A 20,382-nucleotide genomic window follows, 5' to 3' on the forward strand; every position below is an offset into this window, starting at 1 on the left:
AGCTAGGGGAAGGTTACTGTGCAAGGACGAATCACAGGTTTATTTTAGCAGAAATCCAACCGAAACATGACAGCAAGTAAGGAGAAATCTTCCTTGTGATTGACCTCAATAAAATCACGACAGTTTCTAAACCTTCCACGATCAACTAGAAAAAGTGTTCTCTTAATTGTACAGGACACAGGCAACCTATACTTATTCATACACTATGGGTTATAGGCACATGGCTTCAAGTGACTGGACTCTGGCAAGCTTTTGAAAGGATTTTCACTCCCCCCCCCCCCCCCCCCCCACCCCCACCCCAAAATCATGCTGGGCTCTATCCAGTGGAAAAACAGTTTGTAAAGAATTAGGTTATTCATGTGGTTGATCCTGCTGTCTCTCTCTCTTACCACTTAAAACCCAGACAATTATGCAGGTCAAGGACATTGCCCCTTTTTGCGATTTGGCACTGCGTCGCTTTAACTGACATTTGCGCGGTCGTGTGACGTGGCTCCCAAACAAAATTGGCATCTTTTTCCCACAAATAGAGCTTTCTTTTGGTGGTATTTGATCACCTCTGCAGTTTTTATTTTTTGCCTAACAAAAATAGAGCGACAATTTTGAAAAAAAATGCTATTTTTTTTTTACTTTTTGCTATAATAAATATCCCCAATTTTCCTCAGTTTAGGCCGATACGTATTCCTCTACCTATTTTTGGCAAAATTTATAGCGTTTACAAAATAGGAGATGGTTTTATGGCATTTTTATTAATTTTGTTTTTTTACTACTGATGACGGCGATCAGCGGTTTTTTTTTTTTTTTACTGCGACATTATGGTGGACACATCAGACAATGGTCCCAAAAATGTGTCAACATTGTCATTTTTTACAGCAAAAAGTGCTATAAAATGCATTGATTACTGTGAAAATGAGAATTGCAGTTTAGGAGTTAACCCCTACAGCGCCCCCTAGTGGTTAAGTGTGACCTCCATGTGTTTCTAACTGTAGGGGGGGCGGGGCTGGACGTGTGACATCATTGATCGTCTTTCCCTATATCGGGGAACAGACGATCAATGACCGTGCCACTGTGAAGAACGGGGAAGGTGTGTTTACACACACCTCTCCCCGTTCTTCAGCTCCTGTGACCGATCGCAGGGACACCAGCGGCGATCGGGTCCCGCGGGTGCGGAGCTTCGGACCGGGTTTTGTGTGACCCACGGCTGGGCTCTTAAAGATGACGTACCTGTGCCCAACCGTGCCATTCTGCCGACGTATATGTGCAGGAGGCGGTCCTTAAGTGGTTAAACATCTCACTGTGAATATTGAAGAAGATGTTCCTTTTAACCACTTGACAACTGGGCACTTAAACCCATTTAAAGCGGGAGTTCACCCAATTCGTTTTTTTTTTTCTATTTTCCCCTTAGCTTCATGCTCGTTTTGTCTAGGGGAATCGGCTATTTGTTTTAAAATATGATCCGTACTTACCTGTTTTCGAGATGCATCTTCTCCGTCGCTTCTGGGTATGGGTCTTCGGGAGCGGGCGTTCCTTCTTGATTGACAGTCTTCCGAGAGGCTTCCGACGGTCGCATCCATCGCGTCACTCGTAGCCGAAAGAAGCCGAACGTCGGTGCGGCTCTATACTGCGCCTGCGCACCGACGTTCGGCTTCTTTCGGAAAATCGTGACACGATGGATGCGACCGTCGGAAGACTGTCAATCAAGAACGAACGCCCAGTCCCGCAGCCCATACCCGGAAGCGGCGGAGAAGATGCATCTCGTAAACGGGTAAGTACGGATCATATTTTAAAACAAATAGCCGATTCCCCTAGACAAAACGAGCATGAAGCTAAGGGGAAAATGTGTTCGCTATGGGTGAACCTCCGCTTTAATAACCAGACCAATTTTCAGCTTTCGGTGCTCTCACATTTTGAATGACAATAACTCAGTCATACAACACTGTAACCAAATGACATTTTTGTCCTTTTTTTCCCACAAATAGCTTTCTTTTGGTGGTATTTGATCACCTCTGCGGTTTTTATTTTTTTCGCTATAAATGAAAAAAGAACAAAAATTTTGTAAAAAAATGAATTTTTCTTCATTTCTATTATAAAATTTTGCAAAAAATGAATTTTTCTTCATAAATTTGGCCTAAAATGTATACTGCTACATATCTTTGGTTAAAAAAAAAAATTGGATATTATTTAGTCTGGGTGAAAGTTATAAGGTCTACAAGCTATGGTACCAATTACTGAAAATTTATCAATTTGATCACATCTGATGTACTGACAGCCTCTCTCATTTCTTGAGACCCTAACATGCCAGAAAAGTACAAATACCCCCCAAATGACCTTTTTTTGGAAAGAAGACATTCCAAGGTATTTAGAAAGAGGCATTGTGAGTTTTTTGAAGTTGTCATTTTTTCCCACAATTCTTTGCAAAATCAAGTTTTATTTTTTATTTTTTTTCCACAAAACTTTCATATTAGCAGGTCATTTCTCACACACAGCATATGCATACCCCAAAACACATTCTGCTATTCCTCACGAGTATGGCGATACCACATGTGTGAGACTTTTACACAGCGTGGCCACATACAGAGGCCCAACATGCAGGGAGCACCATCAGGCGTTCTGGAGCACCCAGACCAATTCTGACATTTCTGTCCTACATGGAAAAATCATAATTTATTTGCTAGAAAATTACATAGAACCCCAAAACGTTATATATGCTTTTTTAGCAAAGACCCTAGAGAATACAATGGTGGTCGTTGCAACTTTTTATCGCGCAAATGCACAGCAATTTTTCTAACGCATTTTTTTGAGAAATAAAACAGTTTAATGTTTTTTTTTTTAAAAAAAAAGCACAAAAGTTAGCCCAATGTTTTTGCATAATATGAAAGATAAAGTTACGCCGAGTCAATAGATACCCAACATGTCACCCTTCAATATTGCACACGCTTGTGGAATGGCGCCAAACTTCGCTACTTAAAAATCCCCATAGGTGACGCTTTAAATGTTTTTACTGGTTACATGTTTTTAGTTGGAGAAGAGGTCTAGGGCCAAAATGATTGCTCTCGCTCTAACGTTCGCAGCGATACCTCACTCACGTGTGGTTTGAACACCGTTTTCATATGTGGGCAGGACTTGCGTGCACGTTCGCTTCTGTATATGAGCACGCGGGAACAGGAACAGGGGCGCTTTAAATATTTATTTTTATTGTTCATTTTACTTTATTTTAGTTTGACACGTTTTTCCCCAAAAATAAATGTTTTGATTACTTTTATTCCTATTACAAGGAATGTAAACATCCCTTGTAATAGGAATATAGCATGACAGGTCCTCTTTACAGTGAGATATGGGGTCAATAAGACCCCACATCTCACCTCTAGGCTGGAAAGCCTGGAAAAAAAAAAACGATCCTGGCTTCGATCGCATCGGTGAGTCGGAAGAAGCACCGGAGGGCAAAGGGAGTGGGGACGTCCCCTTTTGCCTCCCGTAAGAACGATCAAGAGGCGGAACAGCCACCATGATCGTTCTTATTGTGTAGGGAATCGCCGGCTGAAAAAAATGATATCTGAATGATGCCTGTAGCTGCAGGTATCATTCAGATATCCCTGCACAAAGTCAAGGACCTCATATGACGTGGGCGGGAAGTGGTTAAAACGCATTTTTTTCCCCCCAGAGTATTTTCTGGGTATTGCAGAGTATTGGCCGGGGTATTGCAAAGTATTGGCCGGGGTACTGCAGAGTATTGCGCGGGGGGGTACTGCAGAGTATTGCGCGGGGGGGTACTGCAGAGTATTGCGCAGGGGGGTACTGCAGAGTATTGCGCAGGGGGGTATTGCAGAGTATTGCGCAGGGGGGTATTGCAGAGTATTGCGCAGGGGGGTATTGCAGAGTATTGCGCAGGGAAGGAAGAGTATTGCACAGGGAAGGAAGAGTATTGCAGGGGTTAATGCAGGGATGGATGGATCTGTGACTGCAATAGTCACAGATCCATTCCACAGTGCTGCTGCCATCCGCGCTCTCCTCTCACACTGTACCGATCGGTACAGAGAGAGGAGGGAGGAACCGGCATCATCAAATGACACCGGCTTGTTTACATGTGATCGCTCCGTCATTGGACGGAGCGATCACGTGGTGAACGGCCGCTATCAGCGGCAATTCACCGTGATCCGGAGGACCCGGCGGTCACGGAAATTCCCGTGTGCGCGCCTGATTCTGGGAGGACGTTGCATAACGTCCACCCCCAGTTAAGCAACCACCTTGTCGCCGTTAATTGATGGCGGCTGGTGGTTAAGTGGTTAAAGTTTCTGCAGGTAGAAAATTTGAGAGGTTTCAAAAAGCTCCCTTTAACCTAGCAGACCCAGCCCTCCAACTGCAATTTCTGTATGCCAAACTGCAGCTAACTGGACTAGACTGACATGACCCTGTATTCCTGGACTGTGCTGCTGCAGAACAATATCAGAACTTGCCTTCTGCTTTACCTTTTTGTTTGTGGATTGAGCTTGATGGTCTCTTCAGGTGTTCCTCATTTATGTAAGTGAATTCATTTTTTCCCTTTTCGTCTTTCAGGACAGCCACAATGACATAGGCTCCCCCCCTTCCTCAGGAAACACTGCGCCAGCACATAAATTCTTACTTCCCCTACCGGACCTCAGTTGTTAGTGTTTGCTCCGGAGGGGAGACACTGTGCATGGAACCAGGTCGGACAGTCAGGGGACTGAGGCCATTTAAAGCGGAGTTCCACCCATAAATATAACATTACATCAGTAGTTTTAAAAAAAATTCATTAGTCCTTTATGAATTTTTTTTTTTTTTTTAGATGCCTTCAAAGTGTTGCTAGGCAGAATAGTTAATCTTCCCACTTCCTGCACCTAGGTGCTTAATGCTTCCTAACCTACACCGCACAGACTCCTGGGAATGTAGTGGGTGTAACTTTCCAGGAGTCTGTGCACTCCCCAGTCTCAAAGAATCATGTGACTTGGACAGCACAGGTGCTGAAACCTGATCTGACACTGCTTGTGCAGCACTGAGCATGTGCGAGATATGCAAGGCTGAAATCCAGGAAGTCATACAGTCTGGCTTCATGATGCCCACACTTAAGATGGCCCCAGTCAATTTCTATTTTATAAAGTGTCTAAATGCTGTAACAACCTAACAAAAACAGACCTTAGTTTACAGGCCAACTTTACTAGAATACATTAAGCTTGTGTATTACAGGGGTATTTATATTTAAAAAGTGAAATTGTGGCCAGAACTCCGCTTTAAATACATGTAAAGGAAGCAGGGGGCTTCCAGGGTACTGTACGTGTGGTACATACCCACTGTTTGAAGCCACCCCATCCTCTTTGAGTGCGGCAGCAGGCTGGGTGGTCGGGGGGGGGGGGGAATCTCTGGTCCCTGCAAACTAAAGGGGTCAGTGCACTCCTGGGATTGTATCCGTCTGCTCAATAGTTTTTTCTGCATTTTTTTGTTTATGTATTTCAGAAAGCTACAGAATAGTCAAAGTCAACCTATACCTCTAGAAGGAAGTATGCCTACTGTAGGGACATTCTAGGGGAATCATGGGTAAAGGTCTTATGCAAGAGCTGCATAGACACCCTAGTTAGAGAGAGGGATTCTGAACAGGAGTCAGGACTAGCAGCTTCCGTAAAGGAACTCTCGTCCACCTTTTCATCTTTTAAAAACCTCTTTGAAAAGTTTCAACTCCCCTCTAATCCCATCTCCTAGGATACAACCCCTCCACTGGCTCAGGGCTCTGCACCTACCAATCCTGCCACTACACCAAGGGCAGAGAAGGCTTCAGGTCCTTACGGTGTGGAACAGGCACATCCAGATAGTGCCAACACTGATTATCAGGAGGGATCAGAGGAAGAGGGCCAGGACGGGGAGTCCAGGAAGCCGCCCAGATATAAGTTGTCCCTGGATGAGTTAGTGGACCTCTTGGGGGCAATTTATACAACTCTCTGTATCCAGACCGACAAAAAACTTTAACCCTCCATGACCAGATGTACAAGGGCCTGGGGGAGCAAAATAAGAGTCTTCCCAGTACATGAGGTACTGATTGACACCATTAAAAAGGAATGGCAGGATCCCGAGAGTAAACCCTTCTTTTCTAGGTCTCTAAAAAGAAGATTTTCTTTTTCGGATGACCCAGGGTCTATTTGGAATAAAACTCCCAAATTAGACGCGGCCTTCTCCCAGGTCTCTAGAAACGCTGACCTAGCATTTGAAGACACGGGAGCCGTAGCTGATGTAATGGACAAGAGGATACACTCCCTTCTGAAAAAGACATGGGACTCTACAATTGGAAATTAAAAGCCAGAAATGGCTGTTACAGTTGTGGCCCACAACTTAGAGCACTGACTCTCTAAGATCCAGGAGTACATTGAGGCTGGAACAGCTAAGGATAGCATCTTATCCTCCTTCCCCACAATCCTGCGAGGAATCGCATATTAGCTGACGCCTCAGCGGAATCGGTTAGCAGCCCTGGCTAACTCTGCCAGAAGAGCCCTCTGGCTCAAAACTTGGCCAGATGACAGCGCCTCTAAGGCCAAGTTATGTAGGATACCCCTGACGGGAGACCTACTCTTTGGCCCAGGTCTAGCAACTGTTCTAGACCGCACGGCAGATAAGAAAAAGTCCTTTCCTCTCAAACGGAAGTCCCCAGTGCAGACAAAAAGGGGGTTTCGTCCACAACGACGAAAGGGGGCACCCAAGCTTGAAGGGCAGAAGAAAACTTGGACCCCTAAAGGCAAGGGCAGAGGAGGGGCGATTTTTCGTCATCCTGAGCATCCCAGTAAAAAATCATGACTCTCCAGTCAGGGTGGGAGGAAGACTGGGGACCTTCCTTCCACAATGGGAGGCAATTTTTCCCAACCAGTTCATCCTGGGGATCATTAGAAGGGGGTATCGTCTAGAGTTTGCAAGACCACCCCCCCAGAGATACCTGGTCACGCAGCTACCCAAGTGCAGGGAAAAGTCCAAAGCCTTGCTGGGGGCCTTAAGGGATCTGGAAAGTCAGAGCGTAGTCTGCAGAGTTTCAGAAGCAGAGGAAGGAAAGGGATTCTATTCACACATTTTCGTTGTGAAGAAAGCTTCCAGGAAATTCAGACTAATTCTGAATTTAAAGCCCCTGTCAATTACATACAAACGATTCCGAGTCGAGATTTACAGTCAGGGCCCTCCTCCCCCACAACTGCCTTATGGTATCTCTGGACCTCAGGGACATGTATCTACAAGTCCCGATTGCAGAAAGCTCTCAGTTTTCTGCGACTAGCGGTAAACCTAGATGAAATAATAGTACACCTACAGTTCCAGGCACTGCAATTTGGGCAATCCTCATCGCCCCACATTTTTAGCAAGGTTTTGACGGAACCCATGGCGTTTCTGCGACTCCAGGGAGTGTCCATAATAGCTTACCGGACGACCTGCTCCTATTCGCAGCATCAACAGAGCAGCTTTCCAGAGATCTGGAAATTACAAAAAAGGTCCTAACAGATCTGGGGTGGCCACTGAACTTGGAGAAGTCCAGTCTGATCCCCTCACAATGTATCACATACCTAGGATACTTGTTGGACTTAACTCTCTTAAGAGTGTTTCTCCCGATGGAGAAGGTCTTAAAGTTAGACAGAGCAGTGGCTTCCCTAAAATGCAACCATAGGTCTCGATAAGATCGCTGATGTCAACGCTAGGTCTGCTGACATCTACCCTCCCAGCAATCCAATGTGCAGGACTACACTTTCGCCCCCTGCAGGCCTTCGTTCTAAGGGTGTGGGACCACAGTCTAGAGGCTCTAGACACCTTAGTTCCGGTACCAGATCAGGTAAAAAGATCCCTCTGGTGGTCGCAGGGACGTCTGTGGCTTATCCCGGTGTCTCGGGTGGTAACCACAGACTCAAGGGCTAGGGGAGCACACATGGGATCCCTTCCAGCTCAGGGCATCTGGAAGTTCCAAGAACTAAACAGATCGTCCAATTGGAAGGAGCTGAGGGCCGTTGGACACTCGGGTGAGGTCGGACAATTCATCGTCCGTAGCTTACCTAAATAAGCAGGGCGGCACGAGAAGCGGAGTTCTGTCGGCCCTAGCAGCAGACATTCTGGGCTGGGCTGAGATCATCACTCTCAGCAGTCTTTGTGAGAGGCGAGAAAAATGTGATGGCAGACTCTCAGTCGAAGGCAACTGATAAAGAGCGAATGGGTCCTCAATCAGGAGGTCTTCAGTATCTTGGTCAAGAGATGGGGACCACCAGAGGTGGACCTCTTTGCATCAAAAGAAAAATGCAAAGGCCCCCCTGGTTTTTCTCCTTAAACAGATGAGCGGGAGCACTGGGGGTGGACACACTGACCCAAAGATGGCAGTTCAGAATGTGCTACGCATTCCCGCCACCAGTATCATTACCCGCAGTTCTGAGGAAGTTTGAGATGGAAAACACTTCCCTGATCCTAGTGGCACCACATTGGCCCAAGAGGGCATGGTTCTCAAACGGCTGGCGGTAGAACCTCACCTATTCCTACCACCTCGAGAGGATCTCCTCTCACAGGGTCCAGCCCTCTGCCCTCAAGTACACAAATGAAAGCTAGTGGCCTGGCTACTGACGAGGGCATACTAAAATCTAAAGGGTTTTCAGAAAGATTAATTGCCACCCTCCTTAATAGCAGGAAGGAGGAGACTCACCAAATTTACAGGAAGGTCTGGCTTTGCCTCAACAAGTGGTGCGTAGGCTGCTCCTGTTCGGTGCAGAGCCCCACAGCTATTCTAGAATTCCTACAGTGTGGTGCAGATAAAGGTAACATTTCAGTACTCAGTGCATACCTAGAAAGACCTTTGGCCACCAACCCCTGAGTAGTCAGGGCTCTATCTAGACAGAGACCAGCTCAGGGCCCACCCTTCCCCAATTGGGACCTGCTCTTAGTTTTACAGACCCTCACGGGTGCTCCCTTTGAGCCTTTAGATGAGTGTCTACTAAAGGAACAGACCTTAAAAACTATTTTTGGTTACAGTGACTACTGCTAGGAGGGTCAGCGAGATAGAAGCTTTATCTGTTAGACCCCCTTTTTGCGCTATTTTTCCAGATCGGGTCGTTTAAGACCGATCCAGCAATTTTACCCAAGGTAACTTTGAAATTCCACAGAAGTCAGGAAGTAGTTTTACCTTCTTTCTGTCCCAACCCCTCAGGTGAATGGGGAGTTGAGGTTTCATACTTTGGATGTCAGGAGATGCATACTGCACTACCTAGAGCTGACAAAAGTATTTAGAAAGTCAGACTCATTTATTTTGTTTTCTGGGACCAGAAAAGGTTACAAAGAGTCTCGACGCACTACTGCCAGATGGCTCGGAGCAACCATCGGGCAGGCATATACTTTAGTTGGTAAGGACATTCCTACAGGGATAAAGGCACACTCTATCAGAGCTTTGGCAGCTTCTCAGGCAGAAAAGGCTGGAGCAACGCCAGAACAAATATGCAAGGCAGCAACATGGTCCAGCTATGCCACTTTCGTAAAACATTACAGAGTGGACCTGGTGTCGGCAGGTGAGCAAGCCTTTGGGCGAAAGGTTTTGCAAACGGTAGTACCACCCTGGTTGGTAAGTGCTCGTCTATCCTCTCATTGTGGTTGTCCTGAAAGACGAAAAGGGAAAATTAGAGTTACGCTTACCGGTAATTTATTTTCCGGTAGTCTTACTCTAATTTTTATGACCCATGATGGCAAGCTCTCTATATATTGTCCGCATGTATTCAACATGATAAACAGCTTATACTATTCTATATTTAGGAACCAGTAACATACCAATTAATCCATACCCTCCCAATATCCTATTTACTCTGACACAATGGGTCTCTGACTACATTGGCTAAAGGGGTGCGTAAATTCACACAGATTATGATTTACAATGCAATATTATACTATGTACATATGCAGGATGCTTACTGTGTCTTTCTTGGCCAGGCCTTTAATTTGTTACCTTTGCAGACAAGATGACAAGGTCCTGATGAAGCTCTGAGCGAAACATTTCAATAGCTTATCACACCTGCAAAGTATACCGATGGTGCTCCACCATTGTGCTTTTTTGGCTGGCATAGTTATATGGCCAATGGCACAGGATACTGTAACCTCTGTTTTTATCTATAGTTACATAGTTCTTTTATAAATATTTGTAATAAAATATATATATATATTTTTTATACATATACATTGTGTAATTGTTCCTTTCTAGTACCAGTAAAGTCCCATCGGGTTAGGTTATTTTCTTTGCACAATTTACAAGGGATTTGGTACTGCCTAAAACAGCCATAACCCCCCCCCCCCCCCCCCTTTTTTTTCTGTACTATACTTTTTTGTGTGAATACCTTAGAGCATGTCATGAGACAAATTTCCATTCACATGTGCAGAATCTTATGGCTAAAAGCTTGGACTGCTAAAGCTGCCTGCAAAAGGTACCTCACACATATACTCTTCCAAAGAAGATGTCTGTTTTGTGATGTACTGGTCTAATTCGTATAAGGTAATGCAATTTTACTCAGCAGAAGGTTCCAAAACCACCCTTTGAATCCATTAAAGTGGAGGTTCACCCTATAAAAAATTTCTAACACTGCATCCATCCCAGTTGTGCATTTAAATGACACTGACCTTTTTTTTTTTCTTTTCCGTAGATAGCGTTTAGCCGTGGAAATTCACCGCGGCTTCCGGGTAGGGAATCCCACGGGAGTGGGCGTTCCTATTGACATGCCAATTGATTGACATGCTAAACAACGGCGCACACAGCGCGTCACGACTTCCCGAAGGAAGGTCGGCTCGGCTCTATTCGGCGCCTGCGCACCGGCGTCGAATAGAGTGGCTGAATGAAATGTGTGGCTGAATTAAATAAATGTGGTACAAATTCTATAAAGAATAGCTGCCTTTTCCAGGTGCCTGTAGATCTTTCAGGTATCCTCCAAATAGCTGTCAGACCCTAGAAAGAAATCCATTGTTGGGGAAACAATGGTCAGCATCTCCTGTCACCAGCTCTGGCCCACTGCCTACCTTTGCCCAAACCTCACAATGGGTTGCTGAGGGCACCCATCGCAGTACTCAGCAAAGTACAGGACCGGGGGCCAGCCAGAGCCAACAACCACAGGAACTGGTCCTTTTTTTTTTTAAGTTTTGGATAGGTTGGGGAAGAGTTTGAACCCCTATCAGGTTTTTACTGCTATTGGGGACTGCGATTTTAATTTTAGTGTTGCAGTGTTAACAATTTTACCAGACATTAAGTAATGGAAAATCTCCAACAGCAAAAATTGAAAAAAATAAATAAAATTGGTAGGAGCGGGGGAAGGCTAAAACCATGGTCAGCAGCCCCCCCCCCCTCCATCTTTGCCTTTTTGCAGATCTCCACTTACTTCCTGTCTGGTGAAGACATTGCCACTGGACAGGATGTTGGGGGGAAAACTCCCTAATGACACCAAGACATGATTCTAATCCTTCCCCAATCTATCCCCCCCCCCCCAAATAACATTTTGGCAGGACATAGAAATGAATGCACCCTGGGAGGAATATATAACCTTAACAACTGATCACACCCCTTCTTCCACTTTTGCCAACTCTTCCCCCACTCTCTCTTCCATTTTTGTTTAGATGGCTGAGCCTTTCCTTCACATAGACAAGGAGGCAAGGTGTGCAGGTATACTACAAATCATATTTCTACTAACAGCTACAGTATACTTTGATGAGTTGTAAGAGCCCACAATAGTCTCCAAGTTTCATATATACTGCTATCTCACTGGCATGATTAGCATTCTGACGGGTGTTAACCTCCCCTTCCCCTTTTCCCCACAACCTTCCACTGGCCATGTGTTTCCTGCTTGTCATGCTAATCCTCCAGCTTCAATACTTCTGAATCACTAATCTGGAACAAATAAAGTCATAACTCAATGACAAAGTATTAAATATCAATGTCAGCCCCTATATTTCTCTCAGACCGGCTTTGCTTTAATGCCATGTTGTACTACACAAACCTCTTCTGGATTGGGCTTGGCAGCCAGGTCCTCGAGACAGCCTATGTGTGCCAGAACTGGAACGATGACCATCCCCGTCTGTGGGAAAAACAAAGATCTTAGCTGTAGCACTGACAATGATCTGAGTGACTGGCTGCAATATTGCAGAACATGGGAGTAGTCTGTAAAAATGAAAGCAAAATGTAAAGAAAAGTATGTTGTTCATATATCAGTTTATTGTCTTCTAGTTGCTAGACTTTCAAACTGGTCGTCCAGCTTCAGTACTGAGTCACTAACCTGAAACAAGTATGCAGGCAAGGCCTTTCTGACTTTTCTTTGACTTTCCTGGTCTGCATGTGTGAACTTCATTAGAGACTCAGGGGCAGATCCTCAAAGAAATTTTGCGCGTCGTATCTTTGTTTTGGTATCCACAAAACAAGATATGACGGCATCTGTGTTAGATCTGACAGGCGTACGTCTTAGTACGCCGTCGGATCTTAGATGCAATTTTTCTGCGGCCGCTAGGTGGCGTTTCCATCGTATTCCGCGTCGAGTATGCAAATTAGCTATTTCCGATGATCCACGAACGTACGAGCGGCCGTCGCATTTTTTTTACATCGTTTCCGTTCGGCTTTTTCCGGCGTATAGTTAAAGCTGCTATACTGTATGGTGGCGTACTCAATGTTAAGTATGGCCATCGTTCCCACGTATAATTTTGAAAATTTTACATCATTTGCGTAAGTCGTCCGTGAATGGGGCTGGACGCCATTTACGTTTACGTCGAAAACAATGACGTCCTTGCGACGTCATTTGGAGCAATGCACCCTGGGAGTTTTACGGACGGCACATGCGCCGTTCGTTCGGCGCGGGGATGCGCTTCATTTAAATGAAACACGCCCCCTACCCGCCGATTTTGAATTCCGCTCCCCTACGCCGCGAGAGATACACTACACCGCCGTAACTTACGGTGCAAATTCGTTGAGGATTCAAACCAACTCAAAGTAAGTTACAGCGGCGTAGCGTATCTGACATCTGCACTGGGCGCAGCGTATGTATGTGGATCTGCCCCTCAAAGTTTTGAAGCTAGAGACATCCAGGCAACTAGCATTTTCTGAAGGAGGTCAGCAATGGCTGCCTCCATAATCAGTAGACCAGTGGTTCTCAACTTCAGTCCTCAAGTACCCCCAAGAGGCCATCGTTTTGGAATTTCTCTTAGCTAAAATAGCTGTCCAAAATACCAAGTCATTGACTGATTTAAAGCATCTGTGCAAGCTAAAGGAAAACCTGAAAATATGGCCTGTTGGGGGGGGGGCTACTTGAGGAATGAGGTTAAAACTACTGCAGTAGACAAAGTGAGGATGTCCTGCTTGCTGTGGAGAATGGATAGAGTTTGACAAAGCTGAGTCAGGGTTGCGCCCTGCACAGATATCGCTGGGATACAAAGAAAAGATTACAAATTAAGCATACATAATGTAAGGTTTATGTGCATTAGGGTTACTGCAGAGCCTGTTCCTATCTAACAGGTTATAAATGACTGCAGCAGATGTGTTCAGGTTTCCAATTGCCTACATCAGGGGTCTCCAAACTGCTGCCCGAGGGCCAGATGTGGCCCTTTGCTTGCTTCTATACGGCCCTTGGGGTGCTATTGCTTCCACCGATATGAGGCACTATTCCTCACACTGACACCAACAATGGGGCACTCTTTCTTCCACTGATACTAATACTAATGATGGGATACTATTCCTCCTAATAGGGGCACCACTCCGCCTATTGACCACCAATCCTGAGGCCATGTTTAATGTCACTAATGCCAACATTTTCTGCCCCTGCTGGCCACAAACCGGCCCTCCTAAAGTCTGAAGGACAATAAACTGGCCCTTTGCTTGAAAAGTTTGGAGACCCCTGGCCTACATCATCCTGTTTTTAGCCCTGATGAGGGGGGGAGTGCTGAGCCCCTGAAACGCCTTGGCTATTACAAAACAAAAATCTTTTAAAAAGTCTATACAAGCTGATGTGGCGTTCCCATCCTTTCAAAACTTCAATAAAGTTATTTAGGGGTCCAGCAAGACCATACAGTTGCTGGTGAGCGGCCTCTAGGACCAGAAACCTACCATTGTGTTAAAATGCATCTGCATAAGGTTCAGCGCTCTTACATCACAGAGATTACAATGTGAGCAATGAAAGAGAAGTCTTCCAGGGGACCATTGGGGGTATCTGGTAGAGGTTTGTTTGTGTAACTATTCTGAGTTATCCAGAATGGCTATCAGTAACCTCTAGAGCAGCCTCGCTCAACCAGGGTTCCATGGAATGCTAGGGTTCCTTAAGTTGTGGCTGATTGACCTATCATCTGATGGTTCCTTCATAGATCTAGGTCCATCTCCACTTGGCAGAGCCAGTAGCATAGAAGCAATAGTCTTTAAAGCTGTCTGTAAGGGTGGTATTCTTCCCCATGACCACCAATGCAAGGGCCATTTTCTTAATTAAACCCAATGGACTGATCTTAGCAGGGGTTCCCTGAGACATGAAAATTATTTCATGGGTTTCCTCTGGGATGAAAAGTTTGAGAAAGGCTGCTATAGAGTATCAACTGGTGAAGGGGCCCTTGAGCAATTGTCTTCAGTTCCAGACTGGGGAAAAAGGGGGGCCAATAAAATTGCTTAGCAGGCTCAAATGGCTGAAGCAGAGAGAGCTAGTGCAAGTACATGTATTTAATTTATAAGGTAAGATTTGGTCAAAGGACTCCGCAACCAATTCTTGTCTGCACAAACCCAGCCATTTTGGTTGGCTTTTAATTGAACTACAGAGAACATTTCAGCACCCAGTAATATTGCATGGACACACCAGGGGGGTGTGATATTCTGTTCAACAGTGCATGCAAGTTCTGTCTGCAATATCTTCCAACCAGTAGAGAATCAGCGTGGGATATGGAGTGTCTTCACATCTACCCCTGAAGAGCAATGCTGGGGGGACTTTCCAAATCCCATTGACACCAATGATGGGGCACTGATCCTTAAAATGACACCAACAATAAGGCACCATTCCTTTCAATGATAGGGAACCATTCCTTTCACAAATCAGCAACGAAAGGGGAGCCATTCCTCCTCCTAACAGTGCTTATAGGAAGACATTCCACCAACAGAGCATTTATTACTTCCCATGACCACTGACATCTTCTAATTCTACATGTAGTCATATATGTATAGAACACTACTGACCACTGGTGTCTTTGCAATTTTTTCTATCCATCAGCGTGGCCCGTTGGGGGTACTTGAGGACCAAGGTTGAGAACCACGGGTTTACTCCAACCGATCACCGATGCAGGGGTATTTTTTACTTCCTTTAAACACCGGCATAGGGGCCCTTTTTACTCCCCTTGACTTCTGACTCCTTGTGGCCACAATCCAGGACCCCAACAGTCTGAAGGACAGTGCCTTTTGTTTAAAGCTTGCGGACCCCTGCGCTAACCATTTACTGCAATGTAATATTGACGTAAACAGAAGGCCCGTGTGTTATTTTCAGCATTACCACTCTGCAACGTTATACATTAACTGAACACACATACACCCCACATCTTTGTACTCAGAAATCATTATCGATAATACTTTGTCTAACATATCTTTGTGCCACTAAATATGTAAAAGGGGCACTGATATAAATGTAATAGAATCTATTACAGGGAGGAAGCAAATAAGCAGAGCTTGCCCTTTTGGGTGGAGCTCCGCTTTAATGGTAGTAAAAAAATAAAAAATAAAAAAGAATGTACATTCAAACTGGAACCTGTATTTATCTTATCTTGTGTAGTGAAGTTCTTTTTCTTACCCAATCAGTGATTGGCTTCATAGCGCCCCACACCGTACTTTGAGCCACGGAAACACCAAGTTCTTCGCGTGCCTCCCTTAGAGCCGTGTCTATGATGTCTTTATCAGATGCATCACACTTTCCTCCTGGAAAACTAAAGAGTTAAAATATAAAACACAAATCAGATTCATAAACATTTTCAAATGTGATTTATGAATATTATTTAAATTGCTTTACTGTATCTCCCTGTCCTAAAAAAAACAAAACCAAACATGCTCTCATAATTTTCTTTTATTTAAAGACACACATCATGGATAGAATCTCGGCTGGTCCCTGCTGAACTGGCCGAGATTTGATCAATCTATGGCCGGTTTCCACCCTCAGATACCCTTCAAGCACAATCTTTGTAAAACAAAAATAAATTAGACCACCCTGTTGTTTATGGAATCTATTAGATTAGACCCATCACAGCTAAAGCAGATAAGTAAAATTGTCCCCTCCCTCCTCCTAACACCAATGCGAACTAACCTGTTTCAGAAAGATGTACACCGAAAGTGGGTGGGATATACACATTAGGCCGCAAGTGAACATTCTGTCTCTGAAGTTGATGTTTGAAAGCAGGAAAATTTTTTTTTTTTTTGCAGCTTTGACAAGGGCTAAATTGTAATGTCTGGACAACTGGGTCAGAACTGCTCTAAATCTGCAGCTCTTGTGGGATGCTCCCAGTCTGCAGTGGTCAGGACCGATCAAGAGGGGTCCAAGGAAGGAAAACTGGAGACAGGGTCATGGGCGGGCAAGACTCATTGATAGATGTGGGGAGGGAACGCAGGCTTGTGTAGTCTGATCCAATACAAGAGCTACTGTAACCCAAATTACTGAAAAAGTAAATGCTGACCCTAGCAAACCTATATGCCCCCAACGACCACCAAGACGCATTCCTCAAGAGACGACGAGACAAACTCATGCAATACTCAGAAGGGCAACCTATAGTGGGGGGCGATCTAAACATACCCCTGAGGCCGACAGAGGACACTTCCTCTGGAAAGTCCTCTACCCCACGAGACACATGCAAGCGCATTGGCTCGACACTCCATTCTGCACAGCTGGTCGATGCTTGGCGTCTTTTCCACCTACATCCCACACTTCATATCCACCACAGGGCAGAAAATGTCTCTACCCCAACAAATCACGCAAGAGTTCAGATCCTTCTATAGTTCCCTGTACAACCTGCACACGACAACACACACACATGACACCACAACGGAATACCTTGATCAGTCCCTTATGCCCTCATTACTGGCGGAAGCACAGAAACTCCTAGAGGAACCCATCACATTACCCGAGCTTCAACTTGCCCTAAACAACGCAAAACCAGGCAAAGCCCCAGGCCCGGATGGTCTTACCATCCCTTATTACAAGACCCTGCTCCCATCCCTAGGCCAACACATGGTGAGCCTGTACAACAACCTTGGCTCAGGGAAACCGTTTCATAAAACCACGCTCCAGGCATAAATCTCAGTCATACCAAAAGGAGGGTAAGGACCCAGCCCAATGTGGGAGCTACCATCCCATTTCTCTCCTGAACACAGACCTTAAAACAGGGGTTGACAAATTTGCTTGGAATCTAGGAGCCAGCTAAAAAAGTTAGGAGCCAGAAAACGCGCCCCGTCCCGACGAGCTTGCGCGCAGAAGCGCGAGCAGCGCCCGCATATGTAAACGGTGTTCAAACCACACATGTGAGGTATCACTGCGATTGGTAGAGCGAGAGTAATAATTCTAGCCCTAGACCTCCTCTGTAACTCAAAACATGCAACCTGTAGATTTTTTTAAACGTCGCCTATGAAGATTTGTCGGCATTCCACTAGCGGACGCAATTTTGAAGCGTGACATGTTGAGTATGAATTTACTCGGCGTAACATTATCTTTCATAATATAAAAAAAAATGGGGATAACTTTACTGTTGTCTTGATTTTTAATAAAAAAAAAGTGTAATTTTTTCCCAAAAAAGTGCGCTTGCAAGACCGCTGCGCAAATACGGCATGACAGAAAGTATTGCAATGATCGCCATTTTATTCTCCAGGGTGTTAGGATAAAAAATATATATAATGTTTGGGGGTTCTAATTAGAGGGAAGAAGATGGCAGTGAAAATAGTGAAAAATTACATTAGAATTGCTGTTTAACTTGTAATACCAACGGCCACCACCAGATGGCGCCAGGTTACACATCTGGTGGTAATAACTTGTAATACCAACGGCTCACCACCAGATGGCATCAGCTCACAAAAAAAATAAATACATTTTTTTGCCCCCTTCCAAGCCAAGTCGCCAGGGCCCTATTTCTAGTCGCCATGGCGACCTGGCGCCCGGGATTTGTCGAGCCCTGCCTTAAAATATTCACCAAGATCTTGGCCTCCAGACAACATTTACCACACTTAATTCACCTAGACCAAGCAGGCTTCGTCTCAACCTGGGAAGCCAGGGACAACACCACCAAAGTCCTTAACCTACTGCATATGGCGGTTAACAGCAAAACACCATGTATATTTCTAGGAACGGACGCCGAAAAGGCATTTGACCGAGTGAGCTAGAAGTTCATGTTCGCAACACTGAAACACATAGGCCTGGGGAACAAGATGTTAAATTGGGTAAGGTCAGAGCCAAGGTCAGAGCAAATTGTGTACTCTGAGACGTTCCCAATCACCAACGGGACCAGGCAGGGGTGCCCTCTTTCGCCCCTGCTATTCCTATAACCCTTCTTATGCCACGTCTGACTGAACCCAGACATCACCAGTATAGGAGCCAACAGAACGCAGTACAAAGTGTCCGCCTACGCCGACGACCTAATGTTTACGCTCACTAAACCCTTAGTCTCCCTATCGAACCTCCTGAGGGAGTTTGACACCTATGGCCACCTATCCAACTTAAAGATTAATCTTACCAAATCGGAGGCTATGGGTATAGGAATACCGCAACACCAACTTACAAGACTTAGAGACAGCTTTAACTTAAAATGGACTGACACGGCCTTGAAGTACCTGGGGACCTACATACCCACGTCGACATCCCGACTTTTCAAACTCAAACCCCTCCTAAAAACAGTTAAAAAAATTACTTGACCAATGGAACAGCGGCCTCCACTCTTGGCTTGGCCGCTGAAACATCCTCAAAATGTCGATACTGCCTTAATTTCTCTACCTCCTGCAGACCCTCCCAATTCTTTTAACCGGGGACTACTTCAAACAACTTCATTCCACCTTCACTCGGTTTATTTAGGCAGGGAAAAACCCACGCCTAAATAGGAAAATACTCTTTCTCCCGAAACTACACGGAGGCCTAGCACTGCCAGAGATCCGCACCTACTAGCATGCGAGCCATCTCAGTAGACTCCTTGATTGGTGCCGACATAAAGACACCAAACTATGGACGCGACTAGAACAGGAGGAAAGTGATGTTTCTCTTCACAGAGCCCCATGGTGTTACACTGCACTACCACTCAAGCGCCACCTGCTGATAGGCACCACTGTAAAAATTTGCTGTTTGCAACGGCTGTCGAAATCCTCCCTTTCGACCAGCAACTCCCCCTTGAGACCCATAATAGGCCACCCCCAATTTGAACCGGGCCTGCATGACAAGAAGTTTCACAACTTACGTGAGGCAGGACTCTATCAAGCATCCCATTTTAGTAATATGGGGAGGTGGAAAGTGAACGCAGAGCTTTCAGACCCCTTCGGCCCATATAGATTGGACTACATGAGAACCCTACAGCTTAGTCACTTCCTCAAGAGCCTCCCGCCGCATAACAACCCCTCACAACCCCGGAGGAGCTCTACACAGAGACCGGGGTGATCCTCCATAAACTCTCCCTAACAAATGCCATGTTGATTGCGCCACCAGGGGATTACCAATTCCCATGCCTTACCAAATGGGAAAGGGATCTGAACTGTCACTTCACTAACAACAAAAAAACAACACATAATCAAATTCACTCACAAGTCCTCCCTATGCTCCAGAATTCAGGAAACAAATTACAAGATCCTCACGCGCTGATACAAGACCCCCGCCCTACTGCATACATTTTTCCCGACATCATCAGACCTTTGCTGGCGATGCCAAAAGGAAAAGGGCACCATCTTGCATGTATTTTGGTCTTGTCCCAGGGTGTGGAGCTTCTGGGGAGAAGTTTGCAGCATAACCCAAAAATTCATGGAACGCACAATACCGGATGATCCGGCTTACTTTCTCCTGCATGTGACCGATACGCCAGCACGAGTCTACAAAAAAATCAGTAGTACGCCACACACTGGACGCAGCCAAAACCTGCATCCCACTTAACTGGAAGTCTCCTTCACCCACCGACCATTGCCCTCTGGCTCAAAAAAGTAGATGACATCAGCCAGATGGAAGACCCGATCCTCACTAGCCAAAAAAGACAGGAGACCTACTAAAAGACATGGCAATTATGGAATATGTTTAAAGTGATTGTAAACCCAACCACACATCTTAGACCTACAGGTAGGCCTAGATTAAGGCTTACCTGTGGGTGCAAGAAATATCTCCTAAACCTGCACGGTTTAGGAGATATTAACAATTGGGACGAGCGCCGATGTCTACGGTGTTAATGCCGTATGCGACG

The 20,382-nt window shown here is 45.4% G+C and overlaps 1 protein-coding gene across 3 annotated transcripts in view; it reads right to left on the reverse strand.

Moving 5' to 3' along the window:
- The window catches only part of NUDT8 (nudix hydrolase 8), a 29,533-nt gene that overhangs the window by 829 nt on the left and 8,322 nt on the right, over positions 1 to 20,382 (reverse strand). For 2 of the 3 annotated variants that reach the window (XM_040320907.1, XM_040320909.1), the window contains 2 exons: positions 15,771 to 15,903; positions 11,973 to 12,050 (listed from right to left, as the gene is read on the reverse strand). In XM_040320907.1, coding sequence (XP_040176841.1) covers positions 11,973 to 12,050; positions 15,771 to 15,903 — 211 coding nt within the window. The remainder of the gene's footprint in view (positions 1 to 11,972; positions 12,051 to 15,770; positions 15,904 to 20,382) is intronic. The other variant, XM_040320908.1, reaches the window with a different exon arrangement.

This window comes from Rana temporaria, chromosome 8 (genome assembly GCF_905171775.1).
Source record: "Rana temporaria chromosome 8, aRanTem1.1, whole genome shotgun sequence".
NCBI lineage: Eukaryota > Metazoa > Chordata > Amphibia > Anura > Ranidae > Rana > Rana temporaria.